The sequence below is a fragment of the Podarcis gaigeae genome, assembly GCF_964106915.1.
Source record: "Podarcis gaigeae genome assembly, chromosome: 17".
Taxonomy (NCBI): Eukaryota; Metazoa; Chordata; class Lepidosauria; order Squamata; family Lacertidae; genus Podarcis; species Podarcis gaigeae.
This window is the reverse complement of record NC_139694.1, coordinates 6,490,580-6,509,549: the sequence shown is the minus strand read 5'-3', so window position 1 is coordinate 6,509,549 and position 18,970 is coordinate 6,490,580. Positions and strand designations below refer to the sequence as shown.

Genomic DNA, 18,970 nt, shown 5'->3' with positions numbered 1-18,970 from the left:
TTAAAAAGCAGAGACATCACCTTGCCAACAAAGGTCCATATAGTTTGAGCTATGGTTTTCCCAGTAGTGATGTATGGAAGTGAGAGCTGGACCATAAAGGCGGCTGATCGCTGAAGAATGGATGCTGTTGAATTATGGTGCTGGAGGAGACTCTTTAGAGTCCCATGGACTGCAAGAAGATCAAGCCTCTCCATTCTGAAGGAAATCAGCCCTGAGTGCTCACTGGAAGGACAGATCCTGAAGCTGAGGCTCCAAGACTTTGGCCACCTCATGAGAAGAGAAGACTCCCTGGAAAAGACCCTGATGTTGGGAAAGATGGAGGGCACAAGGAGAAGGGGACGACAAAGGACGAGATGGTTGGACAGTGTTCTCGAAGCTACCAGCATGAGTTTGACCAAACTGCGGGAGGAAGTGGAAGACAGGAGTGTCTGGCGTGCTCTGGTCCATGGGGTCACGAAGAGTCAGACACAACTAAACAACTGAACAACAACAACAATAAGTGAAATGACTGATACGTTACTGTCCTGTCCTAAAGTCCCATAATCCATCACTGTAGGTTCTCCTCTACGTGAGCAACACATTCATAGAAGGGTCACAGTTTCTGTGTCATGGACTGTTGTTCAGAAGAAGACGGGGAAAGAGGAAGTGTCAGAAGCTGAGGAGGTAACAGGGCTTAGTGAGCTGGGAGAGTCTGTAACAGAAGTCCGGAATCGGAGGCAGGAGAGGATGGGAGCCAGGAGACATGGATTACTCTGGTGGAGAGAGAGAAATGTCTCCCCCTCCTGTTGCAACTAGTTCCCCAACTCCCAGAACCAGAAGAGGCATGAAACAGGAGGAGCAAAGACAGGCATGCAGGCGCAGTCTCCGATTGCTTGGGGAAAGCCCTGGAGAGGACAAGACATTGATGGATGTGAGGAAGTGAGGACCTTTAGTCTCAGCACCTGATTTTATGGAGGAAGACCAGCAGGATTGAACTGCTGTCTTCATTAGACCCAGCACTCAGCCATCGTGTTTTTGCTAATAAAGAATTGCATAACTCCAACTTTTAACTGTATAATTGACTGTCCAGCTCACTCTGTGACAATAATAATAATAATAATAATAATAATAATAATAATAATAATAATAAAATTATTTATACCCCACCCATCTGGCTGGGCTTCCAGAAAAATATTAAAATACTGTAATACATCAAACATTAAAAGCTTCCCTAAACAGGGCTGCCTTGGCACACAGAAAATCTCAATCCCAGGCATCTCAAGGTGGGGCTGGGAATGCCTGATCTGCAGTCCTGGAGAACTGCCACTTGGGATAAAGCATCGCTCTCTTGACACACAGAACTAGAATCATAGACTCATAGAATCATAGAGTTGGAAGAGACCACAAGGGCCATTGAGTCCAACCCCCTGCCAAGCAGGAAACACCATCAGAGCACTCCTGACATATGGTTGTCAAGCCTCTGCTTAAAGACCTCCAAAGAAGGAGACTCCACCACACTCCTTGGCAGCAAATTCGACTGTCGAACAGCTCTTACTGTCAGGAAGTTCTTCCTAATGTTTAGGTGGAATCTTCTTTCTTGTAGTTTGGATCCATTGCTCCATGTCCGCTTCTCTGGAGCAGCAGAAAACAACCTTTCTCCCTCCTCTAGAATGTCATAGAACTAGAATGTCATATAATCAGCTTCCTTGCCGCTAAGGGGTTGGAAGAGTCACCCACCCATTAGCCAATGGTGGGACACTTGCTTGTTTTTTGTTTTTTGGGGGGGGTGACAGGGGTTGTTTGTTTTTTTAATTACATGATCAGGAAACACTACAGTCACCCTGACTGTACTCATTCAAGCCTGACTGCCCAATTCTATAAATTATAATACAAGAACAAGTACATGTGTTAAGAACCATCCATGATCAAAAGTTCTCTGCCTGACGAGAAAGCTTTTTGAAGTTGTTACAATATAATGCATGTAAAAATAGAAAGTTTAAAATCCAATCTCATCATTTCCATTTGTGTGCTGAAATAAATAAGGCAGAAGAAGCCATTAAAGCCCTAAACGGCCTCGGTCCAGTATACCTGAAGGAGCGTCTCCACCCCCATCATTCTGCCCGGACGCTGAGGTCCAGCGCCGAGGGCCTTCTGGCGGTTCCCTCATTGCGAGAAGCAAAGCTACATGGAAGCAGGCAGAGGGCCTTCTCGGTAGTGGCGCCCGCCCTGTGGAACGCCCTCCCATCAGATGTCAAAGCGATAAACAACTACCTGACATTCAGAAGACATCTTAAGGCAGCCCTGTTCAGGGAAGTTTTTAACGTGTGATATTTTACTGTATTTTTGTTTTTTATGAAAGCCGCCCAGAGTGGCTGGGGAGGCCCAGCCAGATGGGCGGGGTATAAATAATAAATTATTATTATTATTAGTAGTAGTTAGAAGTGGCCTCCTTAAGGTATGCTATTAAATCTGCCCTCTCCCCCTTCTTCTTAATGCCAGCAAATATCATCTTGGTTCCTGGAATATACTTCTTGGGGTTTTCCAAGTAAAGCATCAGTGTATCTTCTCCCCAGGTTATACCTTTGCTTTTGTTGGCTTCTGTGTAAGAGAAACCTTTGGCCTGACCAGCTTTCGGCCAAAAAGACCATGAAGGTTAGGGCCAGTCTTGTGCTTGCCTCCCTTCTCAACTGTGTGGCACTGTGAACACTTCTGGACAAAGATCTTCTTGCCCTTCTTAACGTCTCCCATGGTCAAAGCACACAAATCCCAAGGGCACCCCATACGCAGCGCTATGTAACCGGTGTCCGCGCAACCAAGCTTCGGGGATACTTGCTTGTTTATTAAATAAATTTATTAAACACTAAAAAAAAAAAAAGCAGCAGCTCTCAGAACAAATGCCCTGTTTACCCAAGGAAAAAATGTTCTCGCCATTGGTCGCTAACCAATATTAAAGAAGGTCAAGGGTATTTTAACCCCATCTCCTAACACAGATTCAACAAGAACAAGAAACTGTTTAGCCCCACAACGGACTGGCTCCAGAGATGTGGGGATCAGTTCAGCAGGTGAGGGTCACTGAAGGCAGGTCCTAATCCAGCCGCCTCCTTATCAACTTCTCTCCCGCTTTTGCATGCCGATTCCTCACTTCCCTGTGCTGGGTCTCGGAGAACGTATCCTTTTCCAGGAGAAACTGCAGCTTTGAGGGCTTCCTCCCAGCTCTTGGTCTCGTAGAAAGTTGACAAGGCATCAAGCACTGAGAGAAACACATGGGATTATTATAGGGATTAGTGGGAACTGGATGAAAGGTGGGAGACAATCGTGACATTGCATAATTTTTTTATTATTATCAGGCGGCAGAGCAGCTGGAACGTCTTGTTTATGGAAACCTCCCCATTGCTTACAGCAATGCTTCTACCCTTTGCACATTTTAAGCTTGGGATAATTTTGGTGTTTGGGGTTGAAGAATATCCATTTTACTGTCTCTCACTTGTTCCTCAGGTTGCACTGTTATAAAAGGTACTGTGTAACTCGATAGTATGAGGACTCCTGAGGTAGCTATGTGTTCATGGAGCATTGTTGTTGTTGTTGTTTAGTCGTTTAGTCGTGTCCGACTCTTCGTGACCCCCCTGGACCAGAGCACGTCAGGCACTCCTGTCTTTCACTGCCTCCCGCAGTTTGGTCAAACTCGTGCTAGTAGCTTCGAGAACACTGTCCCACCATCTCGTCCTCTGTCGTCCCCTTCTCCTTGTGCCCTCAATCTTTACCAACATCAGGGTCTTTTCTAGGGAGTCAGCTAATTCTCTACGAGTCTCCTAAAATCTTTGATATAGAGAATTAGCTGAAATCTAATGCTCCATGAACACATAGCTAGCTCAGGAGTCCTCATACTATCGAGTTACACAGTACCTTTTATAACAGTGCAAGCTGAGGAACAAGTGAGAGACAGCAAAATGGATATTCTTCAATCCCAGACACCAAAATTGTCACAAGCTTAAAATGTGCAAGGGGTATAAGCATTGCTGTAAGCAAGACTTGTGGATTTCAACAGTAGTGTCAGGCACAGGCTCAACTGTATCCTAGTAAAATCAATAGTGCCTGAAGTTATTTACCCATATTTTTCGCTCTATAAGACGCACCAGACCACAAGACGCACCTAGTTTTTGGAGGAAGAAAACAAGAAAAAAAATATTCTGAATCTCAGAAGCCAGAACAGCAAGAGGGATCACTGCACAGTGAAAGCAGCAATCCCTCTTGCTGTTCTGGCTTCTGGGATAGCTGCGCAGCCTGCATTCGCTCCATAAGACGCACACACATTTCCCCTTACTTTTTAGGAGGGAAAAAGTGAGTCTTATAGAGCAAAAAATACGGTAACTTTGGCTGAATTATGCCCCTCATTTTAGTATAGGTGCAGGCGGCCATTTGGTTGCGAGAATGGGCCAAAAAAACAAACCACAAGAGCTCTAGAATGCTCTTGTTTCACCCAGCCTAACCACAATGGGAGGCTTTCTACTTCATCTAAAGTTTTCCTCCCTTCCCTGCTTCTCAAACTCCCCATTCTTCACAAGACTGAGCTACCAGGAGCGGCCGGTACCCACTGGGAAGGGTAGGGCATAAGGCTGGAAGACCAACACCAGGGGGAGCCATAGCTGGTTGGAAGTAATAAAGCAGACAACTAGGTTTGATGGCAGCCTAAGGTTGGTAGGGCACTAACCCATTCATCATCATCATCATTTTAATATTTATACCCCACCAATCTGGCTGAGTTTCCCCAGCCACTCTGAGAGGCTTACAGCATATATAAAAAATTGTAGAAACTGTAGAAATTTCCCGATATTTGGGGTTGAAATCAAACCCTAAACCTCCCTTCCAATTACATTTCTAGCAACAGGGATTATGATTATTGTTTCCTTTGTTCAAAATAAATGGAGCAATATCGTATAGATAGAAGGTTTAGAAGATCTCCAACATCATATTGAAAAATGCCCCCAGAAATCCTCCCCAAACTGATAAAGGCCTATTTCTCCTACGTGTACTTTATCATATACTCCTTTACACAAAATTCCAATATAATCTTATAGATCTTCAACAGTTATCAGGGACAAGGCAAAATTATATCAGGATAAATATAGTGGTGCCTCGCAAGACGAAAAGTATCTGTTCCGTGAGGCTCTTCGTATAGCGGTTTTTTCGTCTTGCGAAGCAAGCCCATTGATAGCTTAGTGGATTAGCGCTATTAGCGGTTTAGCGGCTTTTAGCGGATCAGCTGTTAAGCGGCTTATCAGTGGATCAGCTGATAAGCGGCTTAGCGGCTTAGGAAAAGGGGGGGGAAGGGAAAAAAACCCGCAGGAACTCGCAAGACATTTCGTCTTGCGAAGCAAGCCCATAGGGAAATTCGTTTTGCAAAGCGCCTCCAAAATGGAAAACCCTTTCGTCTAGCGGGTTTTCCGTCTTGCGAGGCGTTCGTCTTGCGGGGCACCACTGTAATGGTTTAAGATATGGGATTATATCAATGGACCATCTTCCACTGAGCACTACATAAAGCAACATTAATAAGACCATTGCATTGGGACGCGAGCAGACAGCGTCATTATGGTGTCCCAGCTCAAAAAGAGGGGGAAATACTTTATGATACCCTCCTATTTAATGGAACAAACAGCAGCTGCAGGTTGCATTTGAAAACTGGTGGCAGAACATCACCTACGGGATGCAAATATCAGGAGTTCAGCCTACACTCGAGTAGGACCCTGATAGAGACACATGCCTGACTGGCATGTTCTCTCCCTCCTGGTCGTTCGTTCGGGAGCTTCAAGAGCTTTCTTCTACCCGAACATCACAGCAACCAATGCCAAGCGACACCGGCACACTTAGGGATCCACAGAGTTTGTGCAGTTGCGTAACTCAGCAACTCAGCATTTTGGCTAATCTACTTTATTTACATATCAACACACACAGTACACCGCACCATGGCTCCCTCTCTCTCTAGCATCAGACAGCAAAGGAAAAAAGAACAAAGGACAATAGTCCCGCTTCACGGAACACAGTAACACAAACATCCTGTCTTTGTCACTTCCCACTCTGTGGAGTCAAAACATACACCGTCGTGTGAAAGACAACAATCCTATGACTGCAATCATGGATCAGGAATTCTAACAAACTTCCAGCAAACACTGCAAGAACCTCACCTTGATTGATGGCCAATGTTGTGGAGTGGTAATTCTTTGTATTGACGTTCTTTACCATGTACTCTTGGATTGGCAGCCGTGCTGTTTGCAGATGTTCTTCCTGGGCTCTTTGGAAGGTGAGTCTCTGTAAATATATATATAAAAGAAAAGTCACACAAATGGTCCCTTGGGGACTGTCTCATCAGGAGCCCAGGAGCGAGCTGCAATTCAACCCAAAGACTCAACAGCTGAGTTGAGAACAATAAGAACATACGTTTAAAGAAGATGGGAAAACGTTTATTGAATATATGGGAAATAATTGTGTACAGTGGTAATAATAATAATAATAATAATAATAATAATAATAATAATAATAATAATTTATTATTTATACCCCGCCCATCTGGCTGGGCTTCTCCAGCCACTCTGGGCGGCTTCCAAAAGAATATTAAAATACTGTGATACATCAAACATTAAAAGCTTCCCTGAACAGGGCTGCCTTCATATGTCTTCTAAAAGTCTGGTAGTTGTTGTTCTCTTTGACATCTGGTGGGAGGGCGTTCCACAGGGCGGCCCCCACTACCGAGAAGGCCCTCTGCCTGGTTCCCTGTAACTTTGCTTCTCGCAATGAGGGAACCGCCAGAAGGCCTTCGGCGCTGGACCTCAGTGTCCGGGTAGGACGATGGGGGTGGAGACGCTCCTTCAGGCATACTGGACCGAGGCCGTTTAGGGTTTAAAGGTCAGCACCAACACTTTGAATTGTGCTCGGAAATGTACTGGGAGCCAATGTAGGTCTTTCAAGACCGGTGTTATATGGTCTCGGCGGCCGCTCCCAGTCACTAGTCTAGCTGCTGGATTCTGGATTAGTTGTAGTTTCCGGGTCACCTTCAAAGGTCGCCCCTTGTAGAGCGCATTGCAGTAATCCAAGCGGGAGATAACCAAAGCATGCACCACTCTGGCGAGGCAGTCCGCAGGCAGATAGGGTCTCAACCTGCGTACCAGATGGAGCTGGTACACAGCTGCCCTGGACACGGATTAACCTGTACCTCCATGGACAGCTATGAGTCCAAAATGACTCCCAGGCTGCGCAACTGGTCCTTCGGGGGCACAGTTACCCCATTCAGGACCAGGGAATCCTCCACACCTGCCCGCCTCCTGTCCCCCAGAAACAGTACTTCTGTCTTGTCAGGATTCAAACTGGTACCTCAGTTGTTGAACGTAATCCGTTCCGGAAGACCGTTCAACTTCCAAAACATTCGACAACCGAAGCGGTTGCAAAGTCAATGGAGAAAATTGGGGGGAAACGCAGCGGAAATCGTTTGACTTCTGAGGCGCGTTCGAAAATGGAAGCATTTACTTCCGGGTTTTCAGCATTTGAAAACCGAAACGTTCGACTTCCGAGACGCTCAAAAACCGAGGTACCACTTTACAGCTGAAAATGCTGGCAGCATTAAGATAATTAAGTAGTGCAAGTAAGTTTTGGTGGATGTAATAATGGAATACTGAATGGCATAGTTTTTTGTAGAATAGGCAGGGATTTACGATATGTAAAATGAACCATGGAAAGGGAAGAAGGGATGTCAATGACATCTTAAGGATGTAAAATGAGTCTTTTAAATTGTAAAACAGAAAACTTAATAAAATTATAGACAAAAAGACTCAACAGCTGCTACAGCCACACCACAGAGCATTCACTAGTTTTGAAAGGAACAGAGTTGCATCAGGACACCCTAATATTTTTCTTCTAGCAGCAAGAACCGGAATACAGTGTTGTGGAAAGGTGAAGAAAGCAGCACTCGCTGAAATTTCCTCTTACCAACAACTGCCTGAAAAGGTATGGAACTTTTTTACTACGAGAGGATACCGAAGCACGGCATAAGCCGCAACATGACTCATGTTCAAAGTTGAAAACGTGCAGAAGTTTCCATCAAAACCATGGCTAAATCGTGTGCAACACACTTGCCTTTTTGATGCTTTCGTCCACCAAACCTCCAAGGATGTACACTTTTCGCGGGTCGACTTCCTCGAGAGCTGGAGTGAAAAAAAGAAACGCGAGCACATGTGTAAACAAAAAAACAGTGACATATTAAATGACAGCATTAGAATGGCAACAGAAACATTATAGAATTGTATAGCTGGAATTGATGCTTTTGAATTATGGTGCTGGAGGAGACTCTTGAGAGTCCCATGGACTGCAAGAAGATCAAACGCATCCATTCTGAAGGAAATCAGCCCTGAGTGCTCACTGGAAGGACAGATTGTGAAGCTGAGGCTCCAATACTTTGGCCACCTCATGAGAAGAGAAGACTCCCTGGAAAAAACCCTGATGTTGGGAAAGATGGAGGGCACAAGGAGAAGGGGACAACAGAGGACGAGATCGTTGGATGGTGTTTGCGAAGCTACCAGCATGAGTTTGACCAAACTGCGGGAGGCAGTGGAAGACAGAAGTGCCTGGCGTGCTCTGGTCCATGGGGTCACGAAGAGTCGGACACAACTAAACGACTAAACAACAACAACAATGGCTGGAAGGGACCCTGATGGTCATTTAGTCCAACCTCCTGCAATGCAGGAATCTCAAGTAACTCATCTGTGACAGATGGCCATCCAAACTCTCCTTAAAACTCTCTGCAACTACAACTGCCGCCACGACTGCGGCTCGTATTTTGTTAGCTAAAAAGTGGAAAACCCAAGAATTACCAACGATAGAAGAATGGCAGATGAAGATGATGGATTTTTCAGAGCTAGCCGACCTAACCGGAAGAGTCCACGACCAGAAGGAGGCGGAATATCAGGAAGATTGGATCAAATTTAATGATTACTTAGTTACATATGTTAAGTTAAATTAACTGAAAACAGCTTGCAGATACTTAATTGGCTGAGGATTTTATTTATGTTAAGTGTCAAATTAATAGGTTTAATTTCATAATGTGAAGATCTAAGGATGTAAATGTTTAAGTTAATATTCTTTAAGAACTGTGATTTGGAAAACCTTTAAAAGGACATGGAATGAAATTCAACCAAGAAGAAGCGAGGAAGTCACTTAACAATGTTAATAAGTGTAATTTTTAATAAGGCTATGATTTGTGTTTGTTTGCTTTATGTGTTTGTTTGTTTGTTTGTTTGTTTGTTTGTTTATAATGTTGTGAAAACCAAAAAAAATTGAAAATAAAATAAAATAAAACTCTCTGCAACTAGAGATTCAGCAGGCACCGTCAGTGCCAGCTTCTAAACGCTGCTGAAAAAATTTCTATTCTGCCAGGCAACTGTGGACACAGCACTACTTTTCAAACAGAGTTGGAAGGGACCACAAGGGCTATCTAGTCTAACCCCCTGCAATGCAGGGATCTTTTGGGGCTTGAACCCACAACCCTGCAATTGTCTCATGCTCTACTGACTGACATAGAGAGACCAAAACGTGTCATTCCAGACATGTGAAGCTGATCCACAAGTAAGCTAACAAGCACTCTGGAAATCTGAGATGTCCATGCGAAGTTTGCTGCAGAAGATAATCACTTTCTCTCTCTTTTACATATAATTTTTATTAAATTTTCCGATGCACTATTTAAAAATACTCATTTTACATTCTTAAGATATCAATGACTTCCCTCCTTCTCTTTCCATGGTTCATTTTACATATCATGAATCCCTGCATATTTTACAAAAACTATACCATTCAGTATTCCATTACTCAAGATCATGGATGGGCAAACTAAGGCCCGGGGCCCCGGATCCGGCCCAATTACCTTCTAAATCCAGGCTGCGGATAGTCTGGGAATCAGCGTGTTTTTACATGAGTAGAATGTGTCCTTTTATTTAAAATGCATCTCTGGGTTATTTGTGGGGCATAGGAATTTGTTCATTTCCGCCCCCCCCCCCCAAATATATATATATATATATATATATATAGTCCAGCCCCCAACAAGGTCTGAGGAACAGTGGACCAGCCCCCTGCTGAAAAAGTTTGCAGACCCCTGTTCACTTTCTCCACGCTCCGCATCAAAGGTTTGCTTATATTTCTGTTAGCAATGAGCACATAGGCAGAACTGCATACCATCACCAGAGTGGGGTCGAAGTTCCAGATGTGGTTAGGGCTCCAGCTCCCCTCAGCCACCAGCCAGCATGGCCAAAAACATCTGTAGAGAGCCTGGGATCTGTTTCACCCACCCCAAAGTGAAGTTGATCCCTGACTTCAAATTTAGAAAAAGACCTGAATCTGAAAATACAGAGGCCTACTTAATGCTGCAGAGACATCTCTCATTTGCCACAATTTGTTCTGACCAAATCTAAGATTTGTTGCTTAGGATGGGATATGCGGACGGCTCGTCCAGCACTATCATCACAAAGCATTGCCTTACACTGATGGTTCGAGAGGATGCTGAAACAAAATGCAAATTTGAGAGTTGAATATCACAGCCTAAGACAAGCAAAAGGCTGGAGACAAGTTTGGCCAGGATGACTTGAAACCTAAATCCCCAAGGCAAGAACTTATTCATTTAAAAGAATCAAAAGCTTTAACAGAAAGCTGCAACGCCGTACCGTTCTCGGAGTCTGGAGTGAGGTACACAATTCTTTCTAAAGGAAACAGGTCAAGGTAACTTTCTGGAGTAACATCCATCTGAAAAATAGTAAAACAATATAACACATGTGTATGGGATTGAATTTTTTAAAAGGCAGTCGGCAGACATCTTTTGGAAACAAAAGGCCATCTCTGGTATTTGTTTTTCCAAGGTCTGGTAAATAATAAGCAAATGGCAATTACAAATCCAGAGAATGAAATGAAATTAGCATTTAATCAAGCTGGCAAATAAAATCCAGAGAATGGAATTAGCATTTATCCACAGCTTCAACGTTGAGCAACTCTAGAAAGTAAGGACATTTCCAGGATTAATCACCTCAACATTCTTGGTTCTTCCAGCAAGAAATAGCTTTGTTTGCTCTTCAAAATGTCACTGACTTTACAGTGGTACCTCAGGTTAAGTACTTAATTCGTTCCGGAGGTCCGTACTTAACCTGAAAGTGTTCTTAACCTGAAGCACCACTTTAGCTAATGGGGCCTCCTGCTGCCGCTGCGCCGCCGGAACATGATTTCTGTTCTCATCCTGAAGCAAAGTTCTTAACCTGAAGCACTATTTCTGGGTTAGCGGAGTCTGTAACTTGAAGCGTATGTAACCTGAAGCGTATGTAACCCGAGGTACCACTGTATTTCTTGAAGGCAGGAGGGGGATATACTTACAAGATAACTGGCAAATCCATCGTTCATCCTCTGGCATGCTTCGTAAATTGGGCTGTTTTTCACAAACCCTGTGAGGTAGATCCAGAAGGGGGCTTGAGCTTTCTTGTTTGACCCATAGAGCCGCCTTATCTGAGCAGCAAGCCGACTTGTTTCCTTGCGAGGAAGAAAAGAAAAACGATCTGGAAAACCGGCAATGGGCCTTTTGGCTCTAGCACTTTGTGTACTTTCCAAAATGGCTGACTCAATCACCATACACTCGGTACAAAATACAGTGGTACCTCGGGTTAAGAACTTAATTCGTTCCGGAGGTCCGTTTTTAACCTGAAACTGTTCTTAACCTGAGGTAACACTTTGGCTAATGGGGCCTCCCGCTGCCGCCACGCAATTTCTGTTCTCAGCCTGAAGCAAAGTTCTTAACCCAAGGTACTATTTCTGGGTTAGCAGAGTCTGTCACCTGAAGCGTCTGTAACCTGAAGTGTCTGTAACCCGAGGTACCACTGTAAGGGATGCTGTTAAACTCAACATAGCTCTTGATCTCAATTAGCTACTCCTCCTCACCAACGTGGTAAAACAGACCCATTCACCGCTTAACCCAGAGTTAAGTGGGCTAAGGAAGCAAAACTGGAAAATCTGTGTCAGTGGCCAAGTAAAAGCCAGTACCTTCTGAGTAGGACTCCACTGGTCTCCAGTCTGCTCAGAACCAAACAACAGGAATCTCATGCACTTTCTGTGCATGGATCAGGCATGCCAACAGCAGTCCAAGCAGGACTGAACTCGCCACAGATCAGATGGTGTGCAAGGAGTTCAATCCTGCTTTCTGCAGCCTGCTCTCTGCCCTACACTAGACGTCATAAAGGTAAAGGGACCCGTGACCATTAGGTCCTGTCGTGGCCGACTCTGGGGTTGCGCCGCGCATCTCGCTTTACTGGCTGAGGGAGCCGGCATATAGCTTCCGGGTCATGCGGCCAGCATGACTAAGCCGCTTCTGGCGAACCAGAGCAGCACACGGAAACGCCGTTTACCTTCCCACTGGAGTGGTACCTATTTATCTACTTGCACTTTGATGTGCTTTCAAACTGCTAGGTTGGCAGGAGCAGGGACCGAGCAACAGGAGCTCACCCTGTCGTGGGGATTAGAACTGCCGACCTTCTGATCAGCAAGTCCTAGGCTCTGTGGTTTAACCCACAGCGCCACCTGCGTCCCACTAGACATCTTGGTGTGGGGGAAATGAGCGTGGTTTCAGAAAAATGGCCTAGCAGGCTAAATAGGGAGATCTGGAAGATGTGATCTGATCTATGGGTCAGAGGTTCTTCACCCCCATCTTACAGGCCTGTACTATTTCAGACTGCAGATGCGGGAGGAATGTTTGCAGGATCCTGTGCGCTGAAATAAATCTTCCTCAGTAATAATCAACTCTCCCAGCACACCAGGTCTGAGACAACAAGATTTATGAAGCACTACACACGAGAAATGGATTTTATATTTGTAAGAAATAACAGAGGCGCTGTTTGTGGGGAGGAAACAATGGCTTGCAGTAAGAACGGACAACAACAAGTGAAGGATGAAATGGGTATTAAAGAAAAGATGAGGTGGCTACAGGAGGAAATGATGGACATATGTTTGCGACAGGAGCGGGAAACCTGATTTTTTTTAATTAAAAAAATTGTATTAAATTAAAGCAATTTGGTTTGATTTGTAACAATTTGAAAAACTAATAAATAATTGGGGGGGGAGAGAAATAAATATTCCTCTTGCACACAGACAACTCGTGTGTTAGGGAGAAGACTCTTACCTAGCTTTGAAAGTGTTGGATTTTAAAATGAGGAAGAATTCAAAGGTCCAGTACTCTGCCCAACCAGCATTTCTCAGTGGTAAATCGAGACATCGCAAAGCGATGTTGCTGAACACACCCTTGTTCTCTTACAAGTGTCCTGTAATGTGTTGAATACAGTGGTACCTCCGGTTACGAACTTAGTTCGTTCCAGAGGTCCGTTCTTAAGCTGAAACCCTTCTTATCCTGAGGCGCTTTTTTGCTAAAGGGGCCTCCCACTGCGTGCGATTTTCGTTCGCATTCTGAGGCAAAGTTCGCAACCCGGGGCAGCTACTTCCGGGTTAGCAGAGCTTGTAACCTGAAGCGTTTGTAACCAGAGGTACCACTATAGTGGCTACTCAGCCAAAGAGAAGAGGCCCACAATTCCCTTAAGCCAGCCATGAAAAAAAAAGTGGTGGAGATGATTCACTGCTACTACCTTCTGCGTCATGTGAGCGGTCATGCTCAAATCGATACACAGCCGAGGGCCCGATTCCTTGGCTTCCAGAAGGCGCTCTTTGGCAATCAATTTCAAATCCCGCTTGCTGAGCTGGGGAACAGCATCTGAAACCCAGGCAAATATGAGAATTGTATGAGAGAGAGGGGGGAAAGAGAACATCCAGTCACTCACATCTAAGCCAAATTAAAACGTGCAGACATAGCATTGGTGCATAGTAAGGTCCTTGATGAGATTGTGCCCTATTTGAAAGTCCTCATGGGTCAAAATCTCCCTGTAGAGAGAGGCTGTCTGATGAAGTCAGTGAGATTACTCGCCTGCCTTCTAGGTACTAAGGTCTTTTTTACAGCTTGATAGTGGAGTTTGGAAGGAATTATCACGGTGCATATTCATAGGTGGAAGAACAGTAGCTATGCATCTTACCAGAATGAATGTGAGAGCAAGATCCACAAGCACACTCCATTTATTTGAATAATAATAATAATAATAATAATAATAATAATAATAATTTATTATTTATACCCCACCCATCTGGCTGAGTTGCCCCAGCCACTCTGGGCGGCTCCAAATCAAGTGTTAAAAACAATACAGCATTAAATATTAAAAACTTCCCTGAACAGGGCTGCCTTCAGATGTCTTTTAAAGATAGGATAGCTGCTTGTTTCCTTCACATCTGAAGGGAGGGTGTTCCACAGGCTGGGAGCCACTACCGAAAAGGCCCTCTGGTTCCCTGTAACCTCACTTCTCGCAGTGAGGGAACTGCCCTCAGCGCTGGATCTCAGTGTCCGGGCAGAACAATGGGGGTGGAGATGCTCCTTCAGGTATATTGGACCGAGGCCGTTTAGGGCTTTAAAGGTCAGCACCGACACTTTGAATTGTGCTCGGAAACGTACTGGGAGCCAATGCCGATCTCTCAGAATGTTTTGGGTGCCAACAAGGCCCCTTAAGAGATCCCAAGTTGATTGCTTCAACCTCAGATCCCACATCTAAAAAGCTTGGCTCCCACATCTAAAACTATCTATGTACACAGAGAGTCTTAAAATAAATGGATTTTTGAGTAAAAGTCCCATGGAAGATGTTTTTAAGAGTATAAATCAACAACACCTCTAAATCAAGCACCACCATTTGAAGACACTGGTTCTCATGCCTGTTAGCTTCAGAGAAGCCTTTCCACATTTGATGTTTTCTGCCAACAAACCCAGGACCCCCAGAACATTGCAAAAGATGGTGGAGCATCTTCTGGCATGTAAACTCAGCTCATGCAGAATAGCAGCCAGGCCTGTAAAGCCTCAACATTACCCTGCAGGAACTGAAAGTGTGCCCTAAAGCAGACACAGCACTCTCTTGCAGCTGCACATTGCAGGAGAAGGCCAATGATAGCAGGAACATAGGAAGCTGCCCTACACTGACTCAGGCTGCCCACACTGACTGGCAGCAGCTCGCAAGGGTTTTAGGCAGCCTTTAACAGTCCTACCTCGAGATGCCAAGGGTTTGAACTCGGAACCTTCTGAGTGCAAAGCAGATGTTCTGCTCCTGTCTTTTGGGGAGGCTTGTCCCACTTCATGAAGGACCTGTGATCAGCTGTGACCAAACCCCATGGCTCCCCATACTACGGTCTTAAGAGACGTGGAGAGAAAAAATGCAATTTTGCTTGTACCTTTTCCTTCTGCGTGCTTAGCTTTGCGCCGCTCTCGCTCGTATTTCCTTTTGCTCTTTTTTGCTGAAATTATCTTCTCCCAGTGCCTCTGCTTCCTTAAAACGTTTCTCTTAATGTAAAGAAAACAGGGGAAAGTCTAAAATTACTCAGGGGAGCATTCATCAACACAGCTGTCTTGTCAGAATTCAAAACGGTGTGCGTGCTTTTAAAAGCTCCTAAACTTTCCCTTCTTAAACATACACAGCTCCATTGGTGCACATTACCTGGTGAGATACTTGACTGACCTTGCTTGTTCTCCTTGCGTCAAGGCTTGCAGCCCTAGTCTTAACTTAGATGTAATCATGTTTACATGTGGACACACAGAATCATGGAACTATAGAGTTGGAATGGGCGACAAGAGTCATCGAGTTCAACCCCTTGCAATGTAGGTATCCTGTGTGTTACACCGCTTTTAAAAGATCTGTACTTACACAGGTGGAGAGACGTGAAGTGCATATACAAGCCATTGGGCTCTTTAATATCCACCTCCACACTGCAGGCAACAACAGGAATTCTGAATCCCTCCTTATTCACCAGTTACCCTCTTTTTTTTATCGCCTTTATTGGTTTAAAATACCGTCTTGTATTACAGATAAAGCCATACATTACAAATGATTACAACAGAGTTATACACAAAAATTTAAAAAAATATAAAGAAAATAAAAAAGGAATTAACAAGAACAAAAGAATATCAGTTAAAAAGCCATTTAATTATATGGCATCCTAGCTTATCCAATAAAGTCTTCTGTAATAAACTTCCAATCGTTCTCGTTGTACTTTTTATCTTGTCTTGGTTTTATCGCACAGTTTGTTTTATAACTTTTTCTATATATTCCTCCGAGATATTTATTCCATTTGTTTATTATACGCAAGTATCATTCAATTCTGCTAGGATAATATCGTTTTTACAATATATTCACCAGTTACCCTCATTTCACACCAGCTTGGCTCACACACAAAGGAGTCAACAGCTGAGAAGCATAAAGGGGAAACTATGCAAGGCCCCTGACTGTAGTTCACACCGGGAAGAAAGGGACAAACTATTACAGTTGTCACCCCCACCATGTTTATATCCAATATTTCCTTCTCCTGTCCTTCATTTCATTCTCACAACAACCCTGTAAAGTAGGCTTGGCTGAGAGGCAGGGACTGCCTCAAGGTCATGCAAGGACCTTGATGGCTGAATGGAGCTTTGCACCTTGGTCTCCTCAGTTCTAGCGCTACACTCTAACCACTACACTACACTACCCTTGTCCTCTGCCTTAACAAATGGATTAAAGAGTGTCATGTGTCTTGCCTTGCAAGTAAGGAAGTCAGAAGGCCGAGACAACGTTGCCGACCTTTCAGACTTTCTGAAAGCAAAATATCACCCTTGTTTGAAAAAGATATTGCCAATCATCAATGCTTAGACTCTCAAACCATGTGGCTGGATTTATATTGGCTGAATATATATTTCCCTACCAGGACAGACTTTGCTCATGTGCTCAAGACATCAATTCCATAAAACATATTTTGTCGCATTGTGCAAAATCTGAGCAAGCCAGGCTGAACTGATACTACCCTTGCTGGTACCTTTCCCGGGAAAATCAGAGGCTCACTATGTCCGATCGGACAAATGCTAGAACATTAGCAGTGGTAAAGTTTTTATCATGGTTGCAAGAACAAATGATCCCTATATTCTGAACAAAATGCTTGTTTAACCTGGAGGTAGGCTGTATGAATTGTGTATTGCTTTGTAATGATTTGTTGGGTCTCTGGACCATAACAAAGATTGATGATGATATTGGCAGCAGCTGCTGTTTGTGTGGATTATTGTGGCCCCACAGCTTTACGGATTCATTTCAAAATACAGGTCTGTCGTTTGCACTGTACATACCGAACACCAATTCTGGTTTTCTGCCAACCGGTCCCTGGGGCTTTCACATCCCACGTCAATCTGCAGAAGCCCAAAGGTGTCCCAGAGGTTTTCCCCATCGCCACTTTCCCGGAAAACAACCTCATGCTTCTCACACTGATCCTGCTGGTCTCCACAAGCGCTCGTCTCGCTTGCATACTCAGGGCAGGTCGTCATTTTTGCTATCCCCTTGCAGGTCAATTTGGGGAGCTGTGCAGAGACAAATGCAGAAGATGTTAATACACTGAAACACAGATTTTAACTTGATCTGGCAGAAATCAGCCCTCTAGACTGCTGCCAATGTAGCACTAGATTTGCATTTTTGTCCGTGCTTAATGTGTCTGCTACAGTGATCATAAGAGGCGTGGGTGGCACTGTGGGTTAAACCACAGAGCCTAGGGGTTGCCAATCAGAAGGTTGGCGGTTCGAATCCCCGCGACGGGATGAGCTCCCATTGCTCGGTCCCTGATCCTGCCAACCTAGCAGTTCGAAAGCATGCCAGTGCAAGTAGATAAATAGGTACCGCTCTGGCGGAAAGGTAAACGGCGTTTCCGTGCGCTGCTCTGGTTCGCCAGAAGCGGCTTAGTCATGCTGGCCACATGACCCGGAAGCTGTACACCAGCTCCCTCGGCCAGTAAAGCGAGATGAGCGCCACAACCCCAGAGTCAGCCATGACTGGACCTAATGGTCAGGGGTCCCTTTATCTTTACAGTGATCATAATGAGCATAAAAATATGAATGGGGGGAAGCACATGCGGCTGGTCTCTGTGCACATTCACACAACAGAGGTTGTGTGTTGTGTTTTGACACACGACAAACCCCTCGCAAATATGTGAATGGCACAAGGTCACTCTCTTCCACAAGCCTCCCAGCTGCATCCCTCTCCGGCCACATGCTTTCCCAAACGAAGCATGTCCACTTGTACCCGCAGGGGCTCTTTCAGACGTTACAATAAACACAAGGGGATCAGGGGTACACGACTCCTCCTTTCCTTCCCACTATATAACGTCTTGAAAGGGGCTGTTTCTACATAATGGGATCCAATCAGCTAGGATGCCTTAATTAGCATTGCAACAAAATTGATCAAGCGAAAGACTTAAATGTAAAATAAAACCGACTTCACTCCAAGACTCATTTAGCTCTCATGCGGGCGCAACCAACGTCCAAATCAGCTGAAGAAGTTACTGCCCTTTAATGGTCGGCAATTGCTGGACGTTTGCAACTCACCTGCCTCGGAGACTAAATAACAAGATGCTGAATAGGCTCCTCTTCTCTGCTTCGGAGTCAATCTGATTGCAGAAATAGGGCAGTTAAAGGCGCCCAGGTGGGAGCTGTTTCCTTGAGAACGTGAGGATCGCTTTGAACATGTGATGCGGTATCACTGTGCGAGACTTCCCTCTAACGTCACGAACCAGTCAAGGTGCATTCTGGGGGTTGTAGTTTACTTAATTGGACGGCTCTGATTCATAGCATGATAAGAGTTGGAAGGGCTCCTAGGGTCATCTAGTCCAACCCCGTGCAATGCAGGAATCTTTTTGCCCTGTATGGAACTTGAACCCACGACTCTGAGATTAAGAGTCTCATGAGCTATCCCACTTGCGGTGATATTTGGGACGAGGCAGCGTTTGAGTGTTTCAAAAAGCGTTATCACTTGATTTGGAAGAAAAGCCATTTTATATTTTGATTTCTGGTGCTTAACGCTAAACGCTTGAGTCGCTGGTTTCCTTCACTGCTTACCCAGCA

General features: G+C 44.7%; 2 protein-coding genes and 1 pseudogene across 4 annotated transcripts in view; 1 reads left to right on the top strand and 2 right to left on the bottom strand.

The window, feature by feature from the left end:
• The window catches only part of FBXO10 (F-box protein 10), a 168,387-nt gene that overhangs the window by 44,949 nt on the left and 104,468 nt on the right, over window positions 1-18,970 (top strand). The gene's annotated exons all lie outside the window — the stretch shown is intronic.
• Window positions 2,405-2,738, bottom strand: LOC310835445 (cytochrome c pseudogene; annotated as a pseudogene). Its single transcript has one exon. The product of its transcript is annotated as a cytochrome c pseudogene (transcript).
• Window positions 2,813-18,615, bottom strand: TRMT10B (tRNA methyltransferase 10B). 2 transcript variants are annotated; one of them, XM_083719608.1, is made up of 9 exons: window positions 18,455-18,615; window positions 17,210-17,416; window positions 15,295-15,403; window positions 13,620-13,744; window positions 11,371-11,523; window positions 10,674-10,752; window positions 8,101-8,168; window positions 6,159-6,282; window positions 2,813-3,229 (listed from the first exon to the last, which is right to left on the bottom strand). In XM_083719608.1, the coding sequence occupies exons 2-9, from the start codon at window positions 17,402-17,404 to the stop codon at window positions 3,030-3,032; spliced, it is 1,053 nt and encodes a 350-aa protein (XP_083575734.1). In that variant the 5' UTR covers window positions 17,405-17,416; window positions 18,455-18,615; the 3' UTR covers window positions 2,813-3,029. The 2 variants fall into 2 exon arrangements, with proteins under 2 accessions (XP_083575734.1, XP_083575733.1); XM_083719607.1 differs by having other exon boundaries at window positions 17,210-17,437; window positions 18,455-18,614.